This window comes from Mesoplodon mirus (genome assembly GCF_964341445.2).
Source record: "Mesoplodon mirus genome assembly, chromosome: 16".
In the NCBI taxonomy this organism is placed as follows: Eukaryota; Metazoa; Chordata; class Mammalia; order Artiodactyla; family Ziphiidae; genus Mesoplodon; species Mesoplodon mirus.
The window spans coordinates 348,851-368,331 of NC_138992.1; the positions used below are offsets into that span (position 1 = coordinate 348,851).

The 19,481-nt window shown below is 63.4% G+C and overlaps 2 protein-coding genes across 9 annotated transcripts in view; both read left to right on the forward strand.

Annotated features, from left to right (window-relative positions):
* The window catches only part of ARHGAP39 (Rho GTPase activating protein 39), an 81,159-nt gene extending 65,390 nt beyond the window's left edge, over nucleotides 1–15,769 (forward strand). For 5 of the 8 annotated variants that reach the window (XM_082600738.1, XM_082600735.1, XM_082600737.1 and 2 more), the window contains 7 exons: nucleotides 740–2,096; nucleotides 3,929–4,490; nucleotides 9,327–9,419; nucleotides 12,435–12,508; nucleotides 12,887–13,086; nucleotides 13,787–14,441; nucleotides 14,521–15,769. In XM_082600738.1, the coding sequence (XP_082456864.1) occupies nucleotides 740–2,096; nucleotides 3,929–4,490; nucleotides 9,327–9,419; nucleotides 12,435–12,508; nucleotides 12,887–13,086; nucleotides 13,787–14,441; nucleotides 14,521–14,715 (3,136 nt within the window). In that variant the 3' untranslated portion in view covers nucleotides 14,716–15,769. Of the gene's footprint in view, nucleotides 1–739; nucleotides 2,097–3,928; nucleotides 4,491–9,326; nucleotides 9,420–12,434; nucleotides 12,509–12,886; nucleotides 13,087–13,786 lie in introns of all 8 variants that reach the window. The other 3 variants (XM_082600739.1, XM_082600740.1, XM_082600741.1) reach the window with 3 other exon arrangements.
* Nucleotides 15,770–16,909: 1,140 nt separating this feature from the next.
* Nucleotides 16,910–18,480, forward strand: LOC309791775 (UPF0598 protein C8orf82 homolog). Its single transcript, XM_082600879.1, has 3 exons — nucleotides 16,910–17,112; nucleotides 17,726–17,774; nucleotides 18,034–18,480. The coding sequence occupies exons 1-3, from the start codon at nucleotides 16,951–16,953 to the stop codon at nucleotides 18,477–18,479; spliced, it is 657 nt and encodes a 218-aa protein (XP_082457005.1). The 5' UTR covers nucleotides 16,910–16,950; the 3' UTR covers nucleotide 18,480.
* The last annotated feature ends 1,001 nt before the right edge of the window (nucleotides 18,481–19,481 follow it).

Below are 19,481 nucleotides of genomic sequence, written 5' to 3' on the forward strand. Positions count from 1 at the left end.
GGTGCAGTCAGAGGAGGGCAGTTAGCCTTTTTGGAGTTCACAGGAGCCTCTGTGGTTGAAATCCAGGGCCTGAGATGCTGGTGCACAAGGGATGTGTTGGCCACCCCTGCTAGGAACACGGGCAGGTGCTGAGCCCGGGAGTGAGGCCTGCAGGGCAGTACTCATAGATTCCAAAGCCAGAGAAGGCTCTGGGGGGTCCCCCTCCTGGCTCTTCCTTACAGAAATGGTTCTGTGCCTGGTTCTAGCGTGGGACCAGAGCAGAGACACTCACAGTGGCCCTGGCAGGGAGTGTTGCCGTGGGCAGCAGCTGGGGTCTGGGGGAAGCTCCCGGATCAGGAGAGCCCCCAGAGGGGAAGGCTGCAGGGAGATGTGTGAGGGGAGTTCCCAGGACAGCAGGGCAGCTTACTCCAGGCTGCACTGACCAGAGGTCAGGGCCTCAGCAATGAAGAGTGCACAGCTCGCTACTGGGAGCCCCAGTAGGCACCAGGCCCCCACAGCCTGCAGCCCCCGGGGGGCGGGTGTGGAGAGGACAGTGAGAAGTGACCAGGCCTTCTGGGCCCCGACCTCAGACACGCACGAGGTCAGCAGGTGGGTAACGGGTCCAGGCTGGCAAAGGGGTCAGATTTCCACCTCTCCTCGGTAAGCTGTTCCCCCGAGGACTTCCCCCAGGTAACCTGCCCCCCCCCAGGACCTCCCCAGGTAACCTGTACTGCACCGCCCCCCCCCCCGCCCCCACCAGGACCTCCTCGCTCCGCTGGAACTCGGGCACCAAGGAGCGCATGCTCATCAAAGTTGCCGACAGGGAGCCCAGCTTCCTCTCCCCCCAGGGCAACGGCTACCCCCTGGACAGCCAGCCCAGGGGTCGCTCCCGCAGACCCTCCGGGGGACAGCACTCGCCCAGCCTACAGACCTTCACCCCCGACGAGGACGGCCCTGTCTTCTTCTCAGAGCGGAGGCCGTCGCCCTTCCCGAAGAGGGCTGAGCTAGGGAGCTGCTCCCCACTGCTGGCCCAGCCCCGCAAGCCCGCCACCGACTCGCAGCCGTCCTCCCCGCGTTACGCCTACGAGCCCCCGCTCTACGAAGAGCCCCCCGTGGAGTACCAGGCCCCCATCTATGACGAGCCGCCCATGGATGTGCAGTTTGAGGCCGGCGGAGGCTATCAGGCCGGCTCGCCTCGGCGGTCTCCCAGCCGCAAGCCACCCAAGCAGGCCTCCGCGTCGCCCTACCAGCAGCTGGTGCTCACCAGGCAGAAGTGCCCCGAGCGCTACCTGAGCCTGGAGTACAGCCCGGCTGGCAAGGAGTATGTCCGCCAGCTGGTGTACGTGGAGCAGGCCGGCTCCAGCCCCAAGCTGCGCGCGGGCCCGAGGCACAAGTACTCGCCCCACCCCGGCGGCGGCTCCCTCTCCCTGCAGCCCAGCCCCTGCCTGCTGCGAGACCAGCGCCTGGGGGTCACGTCCGGGGACTACAGCAGCATGGAGGGGCCCGAGCTGCGGTCCGCCCAGCCGCCCATGCCACTGCCCCAGGCCCAGGACGATGCCATGTCCTGGTCCAGCCAGCAGGACACCATGTCCTCGACGGGCTGCTCCCCCAGCACACGCAAGAGGAAGAGCAGGAACCCCTCTGCGTGCCACACCCCCAGCGCCCTGCCCACCGAGGGCCCCGGGGACCGCGACCCGCTCAGCCAGCAGCCCCTGACCGAGGAGCGGCCCCTGTGCGGCCCCGGCCTGGCGCCCACAAAGCGTGCGGAAGGCGAGGCGCGTGAGGGGGACGGGACCCGGGGCGAGGCCGAGCCCTTCCTGGCTCAGGCCCGGCTGGCCTGGGAGGCACAGCAGGCCCACTTGCACATGAAGCAGAGGGGCAGCTGGGACTCACAGCAGGACGGCTCGGGCTACGAGAGCGACGGGGCCGTGCCGCTGCCCATGCCTGGGCCTGTGGTGCGCGCCTTCAGCGAGGATGAAGCGCTGGCCCAGCAGGAGAGCAGGCGCTGGCCGAGGGGCGCCTTGGAGAGGCTCGCCTTCCCCCAGGCCCTGCTCGAGAAGAGCGTCTCCGTGCAGACCAGCCTGGCCTCCCCGGAGCCCTACCTCCACCCCTCTCAGGTAGGGGCAAGGCCGCGGGCGGGTCCCCGGGCAGGGGTGGTGTGGCTTCGCGGTTCCCAGCAGGCGTGAGGACAGACGGTAGATGCCCCCCGGGTCTCTGCCAGCACGGGGGTCTCTTACCTCGGGTGCTGGCAAGGCCCAGCAGTGCTTCCAGGTCACCGGGGGGCTAGAGACCACGTCCTGATTCCAGGCCACAGAGGCCGCCACCTGCCCACTGAGCCCTGGGCCTCTGTTCTTCCCCCTGTGAATGGCTCTCAGGTGAGGAGCTGTGCAGGCAGAGCACCAGGCGCTCCTTGGGTGGCTCAGAACCTGGGGCCGGGACACATTCCGCAAGCCCCAGGTGGCTCCCAGAACCCCACGCTGCAGCTGGAGCCAGAGCAGAAGCCCGGCCTGCAGTGTCTCCTCTGCTCAGTGCTGGGCGTGGACATCCATCAGGCCCTCGGGATCCATGTGCACCTTCCGTCCCGGTTGCGTGCAAGGAGCATGGTGCCCAGGGCTTGGTGTGGCCTAGTGTCCTGGTTCTCACCTCCTGGTCCCTGACCTTTCACACCAGTCTGCTGCCTGAAGCCAAGGCTGAGGGTCTGCCCTGGCCTCTGCTCAGAGCTGGCAGCGGCCACAGGGCCTCCCGGGGTCAGGATCCTCATGTCCACCCCCAGTCCTGGTGGGGAAAACATGCTCAAGAACTACGGCATCTTAGGTGGCCAGCATCCCCCGGGGCACTTAGTGTCCCTCCAGACTGGAGAGCTCAGAGCGGCGTCTCTTGTCTGTGGCTTGTCACATGGGAGGACATCAGGACAGATGGGAAGAGGCGGGGGGGCAGGTTGTAGGTGGAGTGTGAACAGCTGTGTCCTGGGGCACCCGGCTCCCAGCATGTGACCTGGACAGCAGGACGCGTGGGCTCCAAGGGCCTGACCGAGGTCCACTCCTGGCGCTGCCCAGGGAGGTGCCTTCCCTGCTTTCAAGACCAAGGGTTGGGGAGGCCAGCACGGGTTTGGGGACAAGAGCCCACCTCCCAGACAGAGGAGACAGGAGCCCCCAAAGAGTATTGGGTGAGGGGCTGTTATCTGAGTGCAGGTACGTGGAGGCTGTTGGTGGCGGGGGGGGGGGAGGTGCAGCTTGGGGCCACGCCCTCCCTTCCCAGCATCACGGGAGCGGAGGGCGGCAGCCCACGGCCCTCTCAGGCCTGGCTCTGCCCCTCTGCATGGCATCACTCTTCCTGATGCCTGAGAGTACGAACGCTGTCTTTGTTGGGGAAAAGGGTGCAGCCGTTGTGGCCCAGAGACGTCTGTGTTTCTCTGTCAAATGTTGCCTCTGGGGGTTCCTGCTGCTTCGTGGGGCTGCCCCTCCCATCTGAACCAGCAGAAGCCAAACGGCCGCAGCAAGGCCAGTAGGAAGCAGCATCTTCCTGCATCCACGCGCGGTCCAGCTCCCGGCCTGGGGAGAGCCCTGCGAGCCCTGGGAAGGCAGCGTCCCCGGGCTCTCTCCCACCCGGGGCGAAGGCAGCCCAAGAAGCTGACGAGACACATGCGCGGCTCCCTCCTGCCCCCAGACCCGTGCTGGCCACCCCCAAACCTCGGTCTCCGGACCAGGGCAGGCACCTCCCGGAGGCCAAGCCCGCAGGGTAAAGGTCAGAGGGAGGGCTTCTCTGGGTCCCTGTTAGACCAGTACAAGGCGCAGAGCTGGAAGCCCAGGCCCGGCCTCACCCCACCCCACCCCGCCCAGGCCTCTCTCCTCCAGCAGCTTCAGGGCCCGCTTGGGTAGGGGGGCCACACCTCTCCCCTGGCTGGGTCACGGGGGGCCCCACCCACTCACAGCCCCCCTGTCCTCCCCAGTCTGAGGACCTCGGCACCTGCGCCCAGTTCGAGAGCAGCCGGCAGACCCGGAGCGTGATGCCCAGTGCCAGCTGTGTGTTCCCCACCTTCACGCTTCGCAAGCCGTCCTCGGAGACCGACATTGAGAACTGGGCCTCCAAGCACTTCAACAAACACACACAGGGCCTCTTCCGGCGGAAGGTGTCCATTGCCAACATGCTGGCGTGGAGCAGCGAGTCCATCAAGAAGCCCATGATCGTGACCAGTGACCGCCACGTGAAGAAGGAGGCCTGTGAGGTCTTCAAGCTGATCCAGATGTACATGGGTGACCGGCGCGCCAAGGCTGACCCGCTGCATGTGGCCCTGGAGATCGCCACCAAGGGCTGGAGCGTGCAGGGCCTGCGGGACGAGCTCTACATCCAGCTCTGCCGGCAGACCACCGAGAACTTCCGCCTCGAGAGCCTGGCCCGCGGCTGGGAGCTCATGGCCATCTGCCTGGCCTTCTTCCCACCCACGCCCAAGTTCCACTCCTACCTGGAGGGCTACATCTACCGGCACATGGACCCCGTCAACGACACCAAAGGTAAGACCCAGACAGGACCCCTGGGCTCTGCCACCAGCTCAAGTACAGGCTGCGGCTAGAGCTTCCATCTGTGCTGGGGGGCACCTGGCAGCAGCAGGTACACAAACACAGCATCTCCCGGAGGGGCACATCCTTGGCCTCCACTGGGATGTGGGGTCCTCAGGCAGCCCCTTCTCGGCACTGAGGCCCTGAGAAGAGCCACAGGCAGTTGTGGCACAGGGTCCCTCCCTGGCCACGGGCTGACAGGTGGGGGTCTTCTTGTGGACCCATTGCACCCATGTCTCCGCCAGCCGGCATCCACTCCAGTCTGAGGCTACCGTCCTGGTCACCCTGCCTGACGAGGGCAGGGAGGCCAGTCAGCCTGTGTGCACTTGGCGCATTCGCCCTGGCCAGGCTCACACTGTGCCTTGTGGCCATCGCAGGGGGGCTTCCAAGGGCGGTGAGGAACGTGGGCGCCCTGGCCCAGTGCTGGGTCTGAGGTGACCAGCAGGCTGTGGAGGTGCTGTGAGCGGAGCTGGCCTGAGCCGCCTCAGGCGATCAGAGGTCGGGACCATCATGGACAGCAGCCTGCTGACGGCTGCCTGGGGCCGAGCGCAGAGCCGCATCTGCCTGGGGTTCCTGAAGGCCATGTGTCAGGTCTATGTGGGCCCTGGCTTGGCCTTCCTTGGGGAGGACTCTGGCCCACGGTCCTGCCAGCCAGGCGGTGCTCGCCTTGGGCTGGGCAGAGTGAGCGTGGGGGTGGAGCCACAGGCAGCACCTACCAGTGCAGCGGGCCGTCTGCCACCCCGTGTTTGTGAGTGTCTGCCGTGCCAAAGGTTGCTCAGTGGGAGTGGCCATCCATGCTGGTCTAGCCAGGGCTTTGCCCCAGCCCAGGTGTGGGGGGCTGAGGCCTGTGCACAGAGTGACGAGGGCTGCAGGGCAGTGGGGGGCGCGGGGAAGGTGTGTGAAGCATAGGCACCATCCAGCACACCAGCCGTTTAGGGGCAGATCTTGGAAGCCATGAAATTTTTGCTCAGGCATGCAGTTTTTGAAGCAGGATCACCGAACACTGCAGACGGGTCTCCCCAGGTGGCTCCCTGGATGAAGCGGGCAGCCTGGATCTGCCTCTGTCTTCTCAGACCTTCCCAGGAGCAGGTGGGCCCCCAGTGGCTTCATGGTTCACCTCAGCCTCTTCCAAAAAGGTCTTGAAACGTCCCTGCCGTGAGCTGGAGGTTTGGAAGTGTGTGTCCGCTGCTCAGCACGCAGCCCTCGGGGGCCCCAGGAGTGCTTGCTGAGTGAAAGGTGAGTGGGCAGTGGACAGAGGCCAGAGGCTCCAGGCTGTGCCCTCTCTGGCTGGGGCGTCCATGGAGAGCTGGACGTTGTTCAGCAGGAAGGACGTTGCGGTTTTGCGTGGAGGTTAGTGCCCTTTTCCCTAGTGTCTGTGCCATAGGAGCCAGACTGAGACAACCAAGCTTCAGCCTGGCAGCCGTGGTTTTGAGGCCCCAGTGGTCTCTGCTCACAGACCACGCTGGGTCTGTGTGGTCCCGCTAGCAGGATTCTGTGTGTGTGGGATCTGGTCTCACATCCGTGGCACAGGGTTGCCCTCCAGCCAAAGCCCTGTCTCCAGCCCTGAGACCCACTCCTGGGTGGGCGTCTTCTGCCAGGCCCTGCTCGCCCCTGAGCCCAGAGGAGAGCCCTCGATCTTCCTCCCACCGGCCCTTGTCAAGAACATGGGTGCTGGCTGCCAGTCAGGACCGCAGGCCCCATCAGCCCAGAAGGACCTAGCCTGTGCTTAGAAAAAGGAAATGCAGTCCGTCCTGGGAGCACCAGCGGGGGCAGAGCTGAGCTGTCTCCCACGTGTGGGGCCTCACCCTGAACCACACTGCCTGCCTTGGCCTCAGAAGCTTTTGATTCATCTGCCGGCATGTGTGTGACATCTGCTGTGTGGTCACCACTCCGAGGGAACAAGGTACCACACAGTGAACCCCAATTCACATGACCCCAACCCCTGGCTTAGCCTCGGCTCGCACGTGGTCACACCTTTGTACCAGCCACACCCCCAGATGACTCCACAGCTTTTCTGCCCTGGACTTCCCTAAGCACGCTATCGGCACAGGCATCGCAGGGATGCTCCACAACGAGCACACTGGAAGGCTGCAGACCCTGAGGGATACGTGTGCCTTCGTAGCAAGACACTGCCTTCCAGGTGAAGATGGCAGGATGAACATGTGCATTTACTTGCATTCCACCTTGAACTCATGATAAAAGAACAGTGAAGGAATTTTTTAAAGGCAGAAAAAGAAACCTCACAAGGAAATGTAAAATGCTGCAGCCACTATGGAAAACAGAATGGCAGTTCCTCAAAAGATTAAAAATAGAATTATCGTAGGACTCAGCAATTCTACTTGTGGGTATATACCCAAAATAATTGAAAGCAGGAACATGAACAGCTATTTGTACACCCATGTTCATAGCAGCATATTCACAATAGCCAAGAGGTAGAAAGCAGCCCAGGTGTCCGTTGATGGATGAATAGATAAATAAAATGTCATCTGTACACATAATGGAATTATTCAGCCTAATAGGGAAGGAAATTCTGGCACAGGCTACAACATAGATGAATCCTGAAAACATGCTGAGTGAAATAAGACAGACCCAAAAAGACAAATACTGCATGAATCAGACAAATAACTGTATGAGGTCCCTAGAGTAGTCAAATTCATACAGAATGGTGGGTGCCATGGGTTACGGGGAGGGAGAAATGGAGAGTTGTTTGATTCGTACAGACTTCCCATTCTGGGGGATGAAGAAGTGCTGGAGATGGATGGTGGTGACGATTGCACAGCAATATGAATGTAATTAATACCCTGAACTGTACAATTAAAAATGGTTAAGATGGGGGCTTCCCTGGTGGCGCAGTGGTTGAGAATCTGCCTGCTAATGCAGGGGACACGGGTTCGAGCCCTGGTCTGGGAGGGTCCCACATGCCACGGAGCAACTAGGCCCGTGAGCCACAGCTACTGAGCGTGCGCATCTGGAGCCTGTGCTCCGCAACAAGAGAGGCCGCGATAGTGAGAGGCCCGCGCAACGCGATGAAGAGTGGCCCCCGCTTGCCACAACTAGAGAAAGCCCTCGCACAGAAACGAAGACCCAACACAGCCATAAATAAATAAATAAATTACTAAAACTCCTACCCCCAACATCTAAAAAAAAAAAAATGGTTAAGGTGGCAGATTTTATGTTACGTATAATTTATCACAATAAAAAATACTAAAACCCACCAGGACAAAGAGAATGGAAGAGGAAGAACAACTATGCTTTGGAAGCTGAAAAGCACATGGACAAGTGGCTGGAAACTGACTTGGCAGACCAAGGAATGTGGATCCCAAGCAGGTGGTGGGGAAGCTGACAAGTCGAAGCAAGTAGCAAACCCTAAAAAGCGCAGCAGGGCTTCCCTGGTGGCGCAGTGGTCGAGAGTCCGCCTGCCGATGCAGGGGACGCGGGTTCATGCCCCGGTCCGGGAAGATCCCACATGCCGCGGAGCGGCTGGGCCCGTGAGCCATGGCCGCTGGGCCTGCGCGTCCGGAGCCTGTGCTCCGCAACGGGAGAGGCCACAACAGTGAGAGGCCCGCGTACCGCAAAAAAAAAAAAAAAAAAAAAAAAAACTTGGAAGAGAAGGGAGTCTCTTCAAACTAGTATACACATGTATCTTTCCTTGCCCTGTCAGCCTAGGGCCTAGAAGCAATGACACCCCAGTAGCATTGAGGACACCTGACCCGCAGCTCTTGGTTTCTACCATTTTCCATTAAAAGGAACCAGAGCTCTTTGGAGAAACAGCTGATTCTAAGGCTGGGGTAGGGAACGTACAAGATGCAGTGCCAGAAGGGAGGATGTGCCAGAGGGGAGATGATGGGGTGTGTCACAGGACACGGGTCACAGGACACACAGCTCCCCGGGGCCAAAGCTGGAGCACTTTGAGCAACAGAATAAAGTCATATTGGATTGTAACCTGACAATGTAAAATGCATATCCCTAAGCCCATACTGATATAGATGATTAGATAGATATAGGGTTAGAGTTAGGGGACTTCTTCTATGCCGAAGAATTACAAATATGGGACTTCCCTGGTGGTCCAATGGTTAAGACTCCACACTTCCACTGCAGGGGGTGTGGGTTTGATCCCTGGTTGGGGAACTAAGATCCCCGAATGCTGCGCAATGCAGCCAAAATAAGAAAGAAAACAAAAAAGAATTACAAATAATTTATGTAGGTAAGAGGGTCCACCATGAGGGGAGCGTGAATCCCACCTCAGTGTTGGCTGTGTGCCTCGACTTCCTTCCAGAGCACAGGATGGGGGGATGGAGGGTCCGCGTTGACAGCACTGAGTTATTTTGTGTGGGGTGTTGGGGGCGTGCCCAGATCAGCCAGAGAGGGGAGCCAGGCCCCTCCTCTCTCGCTCAGCACCCACTCAGCCCCTGGAGCGCAGCCATGTAGGAACCAGGTGGCTGGGCTGCGGCCCTCTCAGGGGGCTCCCTACCCCTGCTTTTCTATCGGCCAGCGGGTCATGAGCTGACCACATCCTCTCCCCACTGCCCAGGGGCACGTTCCTGGCACCTCCCCAGCCACACGACCCAGGTGTGCCCGCACACCCACCCCTGTGCCCAGGACTGAGCAAGACACCCGCCCCCGCCCAGCACTCGCCTCCACCTCTGGTGGGACATCAGCCCGTCTCCCTCCAAGGAGTCCAGCAGGCTGGGGCAGTGCCCTCCCCGCTGCCCAGGGGCAGCCCCGAGTGGGACCGTGTGGGCACGGGTTCCTCTTTGTGTTCTGTGGCCTCACCCTTTGTTTGCTCCCCAGTGACACAGCACATGAAAGCGCTCCTGGAAAGGAACACTAAGAAGAAGTCCAAGTTGAGAAAGAAACCCAAGCCTTATGTTGAGGAGCCGGATGGTAGGGCCTCTCCCGCAGCCCCTGGCGCTGCGTCTGCACAGCTCTGCTCTCCGGCCTCGGCCGCCTGGCCGCCTCTCTCTAACCACTTCTGGGCTGGGGGGACAGTGGGGGGACACTAACCGTCAGGTCTCCTCCTGAGTGGGCTGGAAGCCCAGGTCGTCGACAGGGCTCCTGGGAGAGGCTGCACATGCCCTGCGCCTTCCTCCACGGTGCTCAGAACAATTTCCAGCGTGCATGCTGGGTTCTCAGTGGGGCGGGGCCTGCTGGAGGCACCCCTGAGTGAGGGGGTGCCCCGTGGGCAGCTGCTCCCCAGCCCTGACCTCCGGCCGGGCCACCCCTGGGGCCCCCAGCACAGCCCATCCCTGCTCTTCTCCTGGGCCCTGGCTCAGGAGCCCACCCCCACCCAAACTCCAGAGAAGCCCTGTTAGCCCCAGGCTGTGCTCTCCTGGCCAGGAGCCCCAGCTGTCCACACTTGCCCCACTCGTCTTCCTGTGAGACTCACCCTTGGCACCCTTCCTCTGGGAAGCTCTCTGGCTACATGCTACCCTCACCAGAAGAAGGGGGTCAGCCGCAGTCCAGGCTTCCCAGGCGCCCTTGGGCCCCTGTCCTTGGGGAAGGAGCTTTGAGCTCCTGCCTGAGCCTATCCACTGGAGTCCCGATGCAGCAGTGACGGGGGACTGGGGGCACAGAGTGCAGGCTCCTGTGGGCCAGAGGTGGTTAGAGCCCCGAGGGGGTCAGAGGAGGGGGCTAGTTCCCCCGGGACCCAGCAGAGTCTGTGCCAAGAGGTGGCAGGTCCTGGCCACACCCAGCGGCCTTCGAGGCTCTTGGCCTGGGCACCTGGCACAGCAGCAGAGGCTCTGGGAGGGCAGCTTTGTCAGTCGCTCTGGGGGCCGCTGTCTCTCCGCTGGTGGGAGCATGCCCTGGCAAGGCCAGAACAGGGCAGTGGACTCAGAGTCCCCCACAGCACCAGGTGGCTTTCCCTGGGTTGGCCACGGGCACTCAGCAGACACCCCATAGTCTTGGCCCAGGAGGCTGTGCCCTGGCAGCAGAGGTGCCCCAGCCCTGAGACTCCAGGCACACGAGGCCTCAGTCCCTGGTCTGCCCACAAAAGCTCGGACTCCAGCAGCTGCAGCCCTCAACTGAGTGCTCACTCCATGCCAGACTTGAGGTCAGCCCTTCATGGGCACCTGTCCCCATCCGACAGAGAGGAAATAAGGCCTGGAAAGGCTGCACCACAATCACCAGGTGAGAGGTGGTGGCCCAAGGATATTCAGATCACAGCCTGTTGGAGAGGCCGGTTTGGCCCCAGGAAGCCCTGTGACAGGAGGTCCGGGCGAGTCTGCCCACGGGCCCCAAGCCCAGGGACAGGAGGCTGTCACCCAAGGGAGGGGCGGGCACGCTCCCAGGATGGCGAGAGTGAGCAGGTACCGCCAAGCGCTCCCTGGCCCCCCGGTGCTCAGGGTGCAGCCCAGGTTCCGTTTGCTTGAGCACCGTCCACTCCCCCTGAACCAAGAGCTGAACCCACGTGGGCCAGTGGCGGAAGTTCCAGGTGCTGTGTCCCAAGCTGGCTGATTGGTAGCTGCAGCTAGGATTCTCTGTTCGGGTCTGTGGGTCCCCAGGGACCTGAAACAGATTCTTCACGGTTTAAACACCTATAAGAAATGTTTGTTTTCATTTTGATTACTCTAAAACAGAACCCCCATACCAGTTATAACGACAGAAGTATTTTGTGATAACTAGAAATGAAAAGGTTTTCACGAATGAGACACGTTTGTGTTCTTCACACTGAGGCTCACGGAACCCTGTGTCCTCAGACAGCTGCTTCCTTTAAAAAAGACTGTATTTGAGACTGGGGTCCAGAGGCACCCCTCAGGCAGGGAGGCCCAGCAGAGGCAGAGCCTGACAGGAAACGGGCCTGTCCTGAGCCTGGAGGCACGTGATCGACCCATCTGTCTGACCATGGTCTGGGGCAGCCCCGCCCAGATGGCTCCTGTCTTGCTGCTCCTTCCCTTGGCCTGGGCCAGGAAAGATGGCGCCACACATTTCAGACCCTCCCTGGGTGGGGTCTCCTCCCCACTCCCTCTCCCCCCTCCTCCCTTTGCCTCCAGCCCCCACCCCCACCCCCCACCCCAGCATACCGTATCTGGAAAGACCTGCGGCCTGAGGTCTTTGCCCTCGGATTGCTGGCCCCGCCACCCTCCATGACCACCAGCTAGAACTTCTGCTTTCAGGGGTGAGGTTTTAGAAAGCCCCCTCCCTTGAGAAAGAAGACCAGTCCTCCTGTCACCTTCAGCCCTCAGGCAGAGTCACCATGTGGTCCTTCCCCAGCATTGCCCTCCCAGCGAAACCCAGGCTCAGGGCACAGGGCATCCCCTCCACACTCAGGCCCTTCCCAAGTGAGCCAGGCCCTGGGCCTCCCTCTCCCTGACCCCCACCCAGGCAGCCTTTGACCAAGCAGGCATATGGTCCTGTGGGCTAAGGCCTCTCCCTGGGCTGCCCAGGGCCTCTGGCTGGAAGCTGGGCTGCAAGAGAGCCGGGCCTGCTGTCCAGCTCCCCGCAAGCTCCCTCCTCCAGTGCTGGCCCAAGGCGATGGGCGCCGAGTGCCTGCAGGCGTGCAGCACATGGAGATTACCCTTCTCAGGGGCCTCCCCAGGCCCTGCCTGCGACTACGCCGGGGGAATGGCCCTCATCCCCAGCCTGACCTTCCTGGCCAGAGGGAGGGTTGGGTAGGCTGGCAGAGGGCTTCCTTCTTCAACCTGGCTCCTCTGGAGGAGAGGGCAGTGCCCCCTCGCCTCTTCACATGAGTGTAGTTCTGAAGGGCGGCCCAGGAGTGTAAGGACCCACTGCCCGGGTGGGGCACGCAGCAGGCAGGAGGCTGGCCAGGCCTGGGCCCCAGGTTCTTGCAGGAGCCGCCTCTCCTCACCCCTCTTGCTGCCTCCTCCTCAGTCACTGGTTGGCCTGCAGCCCCTGCTCCCACCCATCCATGCCAAGCCAACTGGCACCATTCTTTTCCAGGGGTGGCAATAAGCACATACGCCAAGTACTGTTACCACAAGCTGCAGAAGGCAGCCCTGACTGGGGCCAAGAAGGTACGAACTTCTCCCAGAACAGCTGGGCAGAGGTGGGCGGGCAGCCTGTGCCGGTGACGCCCAGACAGAGTCCATCGGGAGGCGGGGCTGCAGGTTTGGGGAGGGGGCAGGTGGGGCAGTTAACGGCTCACAGTGCGGAGGGTGCCACTTGGAGCTTCTGATGCTGTAGGTGGCCCAGCAGGAGGCCCCTCTGGTGACTCGGGGGCCAGGGAGTTGGGGGTCCCCGGCTCGGGCCTGGGCTTCACAGGGACGAGCGGACAGAGGAGGAAAGAGGGCGGGTGAGCCAGGGGCAGCCCTTGCAGGGGTGTGGGGGGGGGGGCAGGGCTGGGAGCTGGGCGCCAGGCCACACTGGGACAGAGAGCTGGGCCGCCTTTGCAGGGGCTGAAGAAGCCCAACGTGGAGGAGATCCGGCATGCCAAGAACGCCGTGTTCAGCCCGTCCATGTTTGGCAGTGCGCTGCAGGAGGTGATGAGCATGCAGAAGGAGCGCTTCCCCGATCGGCAGCTGCCCTGGGTGCAGACGCGGCTGTCGGAGGAGGTGCTCGCGCTCAACGGCGACCAGACGGAAGGCATCTTCAGGTGCCCTGCAGCCTGCGCCCTGGGGGTGGGGGCTTGGGTGTCTACACCACGTGTCTTGGGCCGACGGGGGCCACTGGGCCCCGGGCCCCTGCCTCAGAGCAGCCAGAGAAGCCCCCGAGAGGCCAGCATGCAGGCAGGGAGGGCAACTTGGAGCAAATAGAAGGGCCGGGTGCTCTGCGGCCAGGAGGGTGGGGAGGGCCCCATCTTCAGGAGGTGGGTCAGCAGGGCTGTCCCTCCTGAATGCCAGCACACCGGAACCCAGACAGGAGAGCTAGCCAGGGACAGTGGCCTTGCAGAAATGGCCAGCAGGGGCCCAGAGGGTACTTGGACACCAACCATGGGCAGGGCCCGGAAAGATGCAGCAACCCCCAGCAAACGGCCCTCAACCTGTGAGTGGAGATGATGGCCCTGTCCCATGGAGGGTGGCACATGGCCAGTCACCTGCTGTCGTGACTCACCTACCCAGGACCCGGGACAGGTGGGGAAACAGGCTTCTGGGTTTGGGCCTCAGGGACCATTCTGAGGAAGGGATCTCCATGGAGGCAGTCAGCAGAGGGATGAGGGATGGGGGGCCTGGGACAGGGGACCCCAGCCACACCTCCCTCTGGTAAGAAAGAGGCCATTTGGGCAGAGAGGGGTCAGGCAGCCGTGACCCTGAGCAAGCCCAGCTCCTCCCTGAGACCTGCCCTGTGCTTGGCAGAGTCCCTGGGGACATTGATGAGGTGAATGCCCTGAAGCTACAGGTGGACCAGTGGAAGGTGCCTACAGGCCTGGAGGACCCCCACGTCCCAGGTGAGCCCCCAGCCCCCTCAGCAGCAGGAGCAGCTCGGACGGTTCAGCCCTCCCTGCTTTCCGTCGTGAAGGGACAGCCCTCTGGTCCATTTCCAGCACAGACGTCCCCCTGCCGTTGGACAGCCTCCGCGGCGCCTCCCTCCGCTTGCCTGCGCACGGTGGCTGCACAGCCTCTCTTGGTTCCCGGCGCTCGGGGTCAGTCCAGGCCCTCAGGACCAGGAGGAGCCCGCTGGCCTCCGGCCGCGCAGCCCACACGGCTGGGTGGACACCTCCCGTCTGGTCCTGGCCCCTCGCCCCCACTCCCGACACACACGGCCGCTTTCGCCCCTTGCTGCTGGTGGGGCGGGTCCCCGACTGCCCCGCCCAGCCGAAACCCCCGCGCTGCGTCCCCAGCGTCGCTGCTGAAGCTGTGGTACCGGGAGCTGGAGGAGCCCCTGATCCCTCACGAGTTCTACGAGCAGTGCATCGCGCACTACGAGAGCCCCGAGGCCGCCGTGGCCGTGGTGCACGCGCTGCCCCGCATCAACCGCCTGGTGCTGTGCTACCTCATCCGTTTCCTCCAGGTAGGCGGTGCCGCCCCTCCGCGCCCCGCCCCTCCGCGCCCCGCCCCGGCCCACCCGCAGCTCCCCGCTCCCCGCGCAGGTGTTCGTGCAGCCCGCCAATGTGGCCATCACCAAGATGGACGTCAGCAACCTGGCCATGGTGATGGCGCCCAACTGCCTGCGCTGCCGCTCGGACGACCCGCGCATCATCTTTGAGAACACTCGCAAGGAGATGTCCTTTCTGCGCGTGCTCATCCAGCACCTGGACACCACCTTCATGGAGGGCGTGCTATAGCGCGTGGGCACCGAGGGACCGAGGGTGGGGACAGAGCCTGCCCGGGTGCGCCCGGGCAGGGGGCACGCGGGGAGGGGGGAGGGGACGCCCGAGAAGCGGAGGTAGCATGCCGGCTCCGCCCATGCCCGCCCCAGCCCTGGAACCCGCATCTCCCGACCCGGGCCCTCGGCCTGAAGGCGCAGCCAAGGCAGAAGGGCTGCGGGAAGGGCGCCTCTGCCCCGTCCCAGGCCTCGTGGCCGTCTCGTTCGGCGCTGCCCCGCCCACCGCCAGCCGCGGTTCGGCCGCGAGAAAGTGCCTTCTGTTTCCTGGAGCCAAGTGACACTGCCCCTCCCGGCCGGCCCGAGAGCACAAGCCGCCCTTGCTGGGGCGAGCCGCCTTGCTGGGGCTGCTGCGCTCAGCTTGGCCCCGGCCCAGCCCGGCTGCCCATCTTGCTCTTCCTCTGCCCTCCCCCTGACCTGGGGGGGGGGTCTCCTGATCTGCGACTTCCGCCCTCCCCAGTCCCTTCCCGCCCCCTCCCCCTGCCACTTGTGGCCTCCAGCGTGGTGACTGCACAGGAGTTTGGGGGCTCCAGGGCTCTGGGCTGTTCACCACCAGAGCGGAGCCTGGCTGGTGCAGGGCCCGATAGGCTCTCTCTGGGTAGAAAGGGGCCCCCGAGCCAAAGTCCTCTGGGGTGGGGGGCAAGGTTGGGCAGGCATTCTTGGGGCAGGGTGGGGGAGGGGCAAGAGTATTTTTTCTTCGTGTAACTATAAATTCAGAATCTATCCCGCATCCCAACACGCCTGTGTATAGAGATATAAATAGAGCGAAAGATATAAGAACTAAATTTGCTAATGACATAGTCTTAACCCAAATGTTATTTATTTCTGAGTCCGCTCCCGTCTTCTGCAGACAAGTTGAGATCATTCCTTCATTTTCTTCTCCACCCTCTTGGCTTCTGACCCAAAATCAAACCCTGCCCCATCCCCATCCAGGACCTGCAGCAGATGACAGGGAAGGAGCCCTGAACTGGGGGGACCAGAGGGGCACCGGCGACTGCCCTTCCTCGAGGCCAGAGCCGGGGCGGGGGGTAGGGTGGGTGGGTGGAGGGGAGGTATCTAGACTCTCAGTTTGTACATTTTACAATTTGTAATTTTGAGTTCCAATTGTTTAAAATTTAATTTCTCCCCGGTATGTATATGTATGTATGTGTGTGTGTGTGTGTGTATATATATATATATATATATATATATATATATATATATATATATTTAGAGTTGAGTTTTTATTTATTATTAAGAACAAAAAAACCCAGTCCTGCCGAGGCCTGGTGTCCACTGGGGGAGCGTCCTCAGTCCGGTGGTCTCGGGGCCTGGGTAGGGGCACCCCGGCCACAGACTCTCGCTCTGATGCACGGACTCGAGAGATGACAACACTTTGTGTGAATAAAGTACGTATGGACACTTGTGAGCCTGTCGCCTCCCATTCCTTCCAGTTGCGGCGGGGCAGCTATCAGCGGCCAGTCGGTTGCTGGTGTGGGCACCAGGGTGGAAACCAGGCCAAGGGAGAATGAATGGGGGCAGCAGGGGGTCGCGGGGGAGAGCAAGGCAGCTTCCTGGGAACGGGGACGAGGCTCCAGGTAGGCGCGCAAGATGCGAGGCACCTGGGGTAACAACTGAGCCCGAAAGCCCTGCTTGATTGGGAGGGGGGCTTTTTCTGAGCTGCCTTACCCGCAAGCTGGCATAGGCTTCTAGGCAGTGTTTATTCACCACCTCTCCGTTCAGCACCCAGCTGGACAGGCAGATTGCCCCACCGGGGTGGGGGTGCTTCCTAGGGGTTGGGGGATGAGACAGGGCGGGTACTTCGCCCACGTGAGAGCAACCAGCCTCCGAGGACGGAGGGACGGCCCGCATGCCCGGCAGCGCCCCGTCCCCAGCCCGTATCCCTGCCCTGTTCCCGAAATCGCCCGCACCCGCGTCTCACACCCGAACCCCACAGTCGGGAGGCTCCGCCCGTCACCCCTTTCCCAGCCGGACGGCAGGGCGGCGCGCCCCTAAATCCCGGAGAAGGAAGTGTCGGGACCGCCCGGGATCCGGGGAACAAGCAAAGCCCGGGGGGTGGGGAGGAGGGCGGGGGGTGGGGACGAGCTCCGCGGCCGCAGCCGGAACCCAAAGCGCGAGGTCGCTGCCACCAGGGGACTTACGTTCGCGCAGCACCGCCCCCGCGTGACCCTCTGGCCGCTTCCGGCACGGAAGGACGATGTGGGCGACGCGCGGAGTGCTGCGGACCTGGGCCCTCTCCTTGGCGCGGTCCCCGGGGACCCGGGCCTACGGTGGGGGCGGGGGCGTCTCCTACACGCAGGGCCAGAGCCCAGAGCCGCGGACGCGCGAGTACTTTTACTATGTGGATCATCAGGGCCAGGTGGGCGGGGCCGGGGCCTGGTGCCGGGTTTCTGCGGGTCGGGGCCTGAGGGAGGACCCTGTGAGGGGCGGGGCCTGAGTAGGCGGGGTCTTTAAAGTAAGGGTACCCGACCTCCGCAGTCGCGCTGGAGAGACTGGGGCGCCCGGCCCCGGCCCCAGAGGATTAGATCCGAGCGGCCCACCTCCCACACGTGGTTACGCCCTGCGCGCTTTGCATCCCCAGATCCTGCGGCCCCCAGCTCGGGGCCGCCCCACCTGCTTTGGAAGCCCTGGCGGAGGCATCCGCCATATACAGGAGGAAGCAAGTCAGATAGCCTCCGCAGAGGGGCACACCTAATTAGAAACTTGAAAGGAGGGAAGAGGCGCGGGAAAGGCATGCCAACCCAGAGAACCTGTGCATGAGGAAGCAAGGCCGGGGGTGCGGGGTAGATGTGGGGAAGTCTGCAGGGCCCCCAGGCTTACCTTCCACGCGCCTCCCTGCACACGGTGTGCACAGACGAGCAAAGAAAGCGGACACCGGCCCGGGCTCAGGCCCGCCCAGGCCTTCTCTCCCTGGGGCCGGCTCTGTCGGGCTTCCCCCTGGGACTCAAGGGCCACGGTCTGCCTCTCTGCAGCTTTTCCTGGATGACTCCAAAATGAAGAACTTCATCACCTGCTTCAAAGGTACTGATGCGCCCTCCTCCCCCACCTTCCCTCTTCCTTCGGGGAAGACCCTGAAGGGCTCCGCTGCCCAACCACACCAAGGGCACTGGCCGTCCTGCGCTCAAAAGCCCCCTATCTAGAGTGAGGCCTGGGAGGCTGTCCGACCGCCAGCGTCTGCCCTTGGTGTGACCCAGGGCGAGCCGCCTGCCTGCGGCAGTAGGGCCTAGGAGGCCTCGGGGCCCGGCATGCTGAGCAGTCGCGGCCTCCCCCCACCCCACAGACCCGCAGTTCCTGGTCTTCTTCTTCTCCCGCCTGAGACCCAACCGCAGCGGGCGCTACGAGGCCTCCTTCCCCTTCCTCTCGCCCTGCGGCAGAGAGCGCAACTACCTACGTTGCGAGGACCGTCCCGTGGTCTTCACGCACCTGCTGGCCGCTGGCCCCGAGCCCCCGCGCCTCTCCTACTGCGGCGGCGGCGAGGCCCTGGCCGTGCCCTTCGAGCCGGCGCGCCTACTGCCCCTGGCCTCCAATGGGCGTCTCTACCACCCGGCGCCGGAGCGCGCGGGCGGCGTGGGCCTGGTGCGATCGGCTCTGGCCTTCGAGCTCAGCGCCTGCTTCGAGTACGCGCCCGGCGCGCCCGAGCTGCCCTCGCACGTGCGCTGGCAGGGCATACGTTTCGCCCTCACCATGGACCTGGCCCCGCTGCTGCTCGCCGCCCCGCCGCCCTGAGCAGCGGGCTCGCAGCCGTTGGCGCCCCCAGCCCCGCTGCGCCCCCCGGACTGCGTCGCTGCGCACGCGCCACCCGGAGAGCGTGCTGTCCGAGTGCGCGTGCGCGGCGGAGGTGCGCCGCGGCCCCGCCCCGCCCGGCGCTGTCCGAGGTGCTGCCTCGGCCCGAGAACCGACGCTGGGAGGGGCGGGGTCACAGGTGCTCTACCCCGTCCGCACACCCCCGGCCTGGGGCGTCCTCGGCGTCCTCGGGTTCGGCCAGCGCTCGCGACGGCAGACCCGGGCGGCCGGGAGGGAGGTGCGGGGGCTCCAGTGAGCGAGCGCGAGCGGCGCCCGCCCCTCCCCCGCCCGGCGCTGCTCGGTGGGCCGGGGTTCGGCGGGGGAGCCGCGCCGCAGGAGTGTCAGGTGAGGGGGCGCCCGACCCAAGGTCAGTGGGCGTGGGGGCGGGATCAGGGGCCATCCCGGCTCTGTCCCCGGCGATCACCGAGAAGGGCGTGCGACCTGGCGGGGACCACGCCCTGCCCTGAACCGGCCCGGGACAGGCCGCGCCGGAGGGGATGCAAGGGGCGCCTTGGGAGATCAAGGCACCCCACTCCGGCCTCGCACTGCGCTGGAGAGCGTCGCAGGGCTTCCTCCATTACCCCTCCAACCTCCCCTCCCCGCACAGATGGGCTCCCTGGAGACAGTGACAGCCTTCTCCAAATCCAGTATGTGACGCCCCGCCCCCTGCCCAGCCAGATTAGGGGGTTCTCCGCTGAGTAAAAGGATTTCTGGCCTGGCCTCCCCTGCTCTTCCTGCTTGAGTCCTCAACGCTGCCCAGGCCAGCCCTTCCACACGAATCAGCATCTAGTGGGTGTCCGTGTGGGCAGCAGTCCCCTGAGTCTTGAGGAGGAGACCAAGAACCTTCTCTGTTTGAGAGGCCTTGCCACTGGAAGGTAGGTGGGCGCCCTGGGCCAAATCTTTTGCTCAGGGAAATGGATCCTGGGGGCTCAGAGTATGACCCCT

What these genes read in the sequence shown, in the direction of transcription:
- LOC309791775 (XM_082600879.1), top strand. Translation starts at nt 16,951, where the DNA reads ATGTGGGCGACGCGCGGAGTGCTGCGGACCTGGGCCCTCTCCTTGGCG. An exon ending in ATGTGGATCATCAGGGCCAG is followed by an intron (nt 17,113 to 17,725) that starts GTGGGCGGGGCC and finishes GCCTCTCTGCAG; the next exon opens with CTTTTCCTGGATGACTCCAA. An exon ending in CTTCATCACCTGCTTCAAAG is followed by an intron (nt 17,775 to 18,033) that starts GTACTGATGCGC and finishes CCCACCCCACAG; the next exon opens with ACCCGCAGTTCCTGGTCTTC.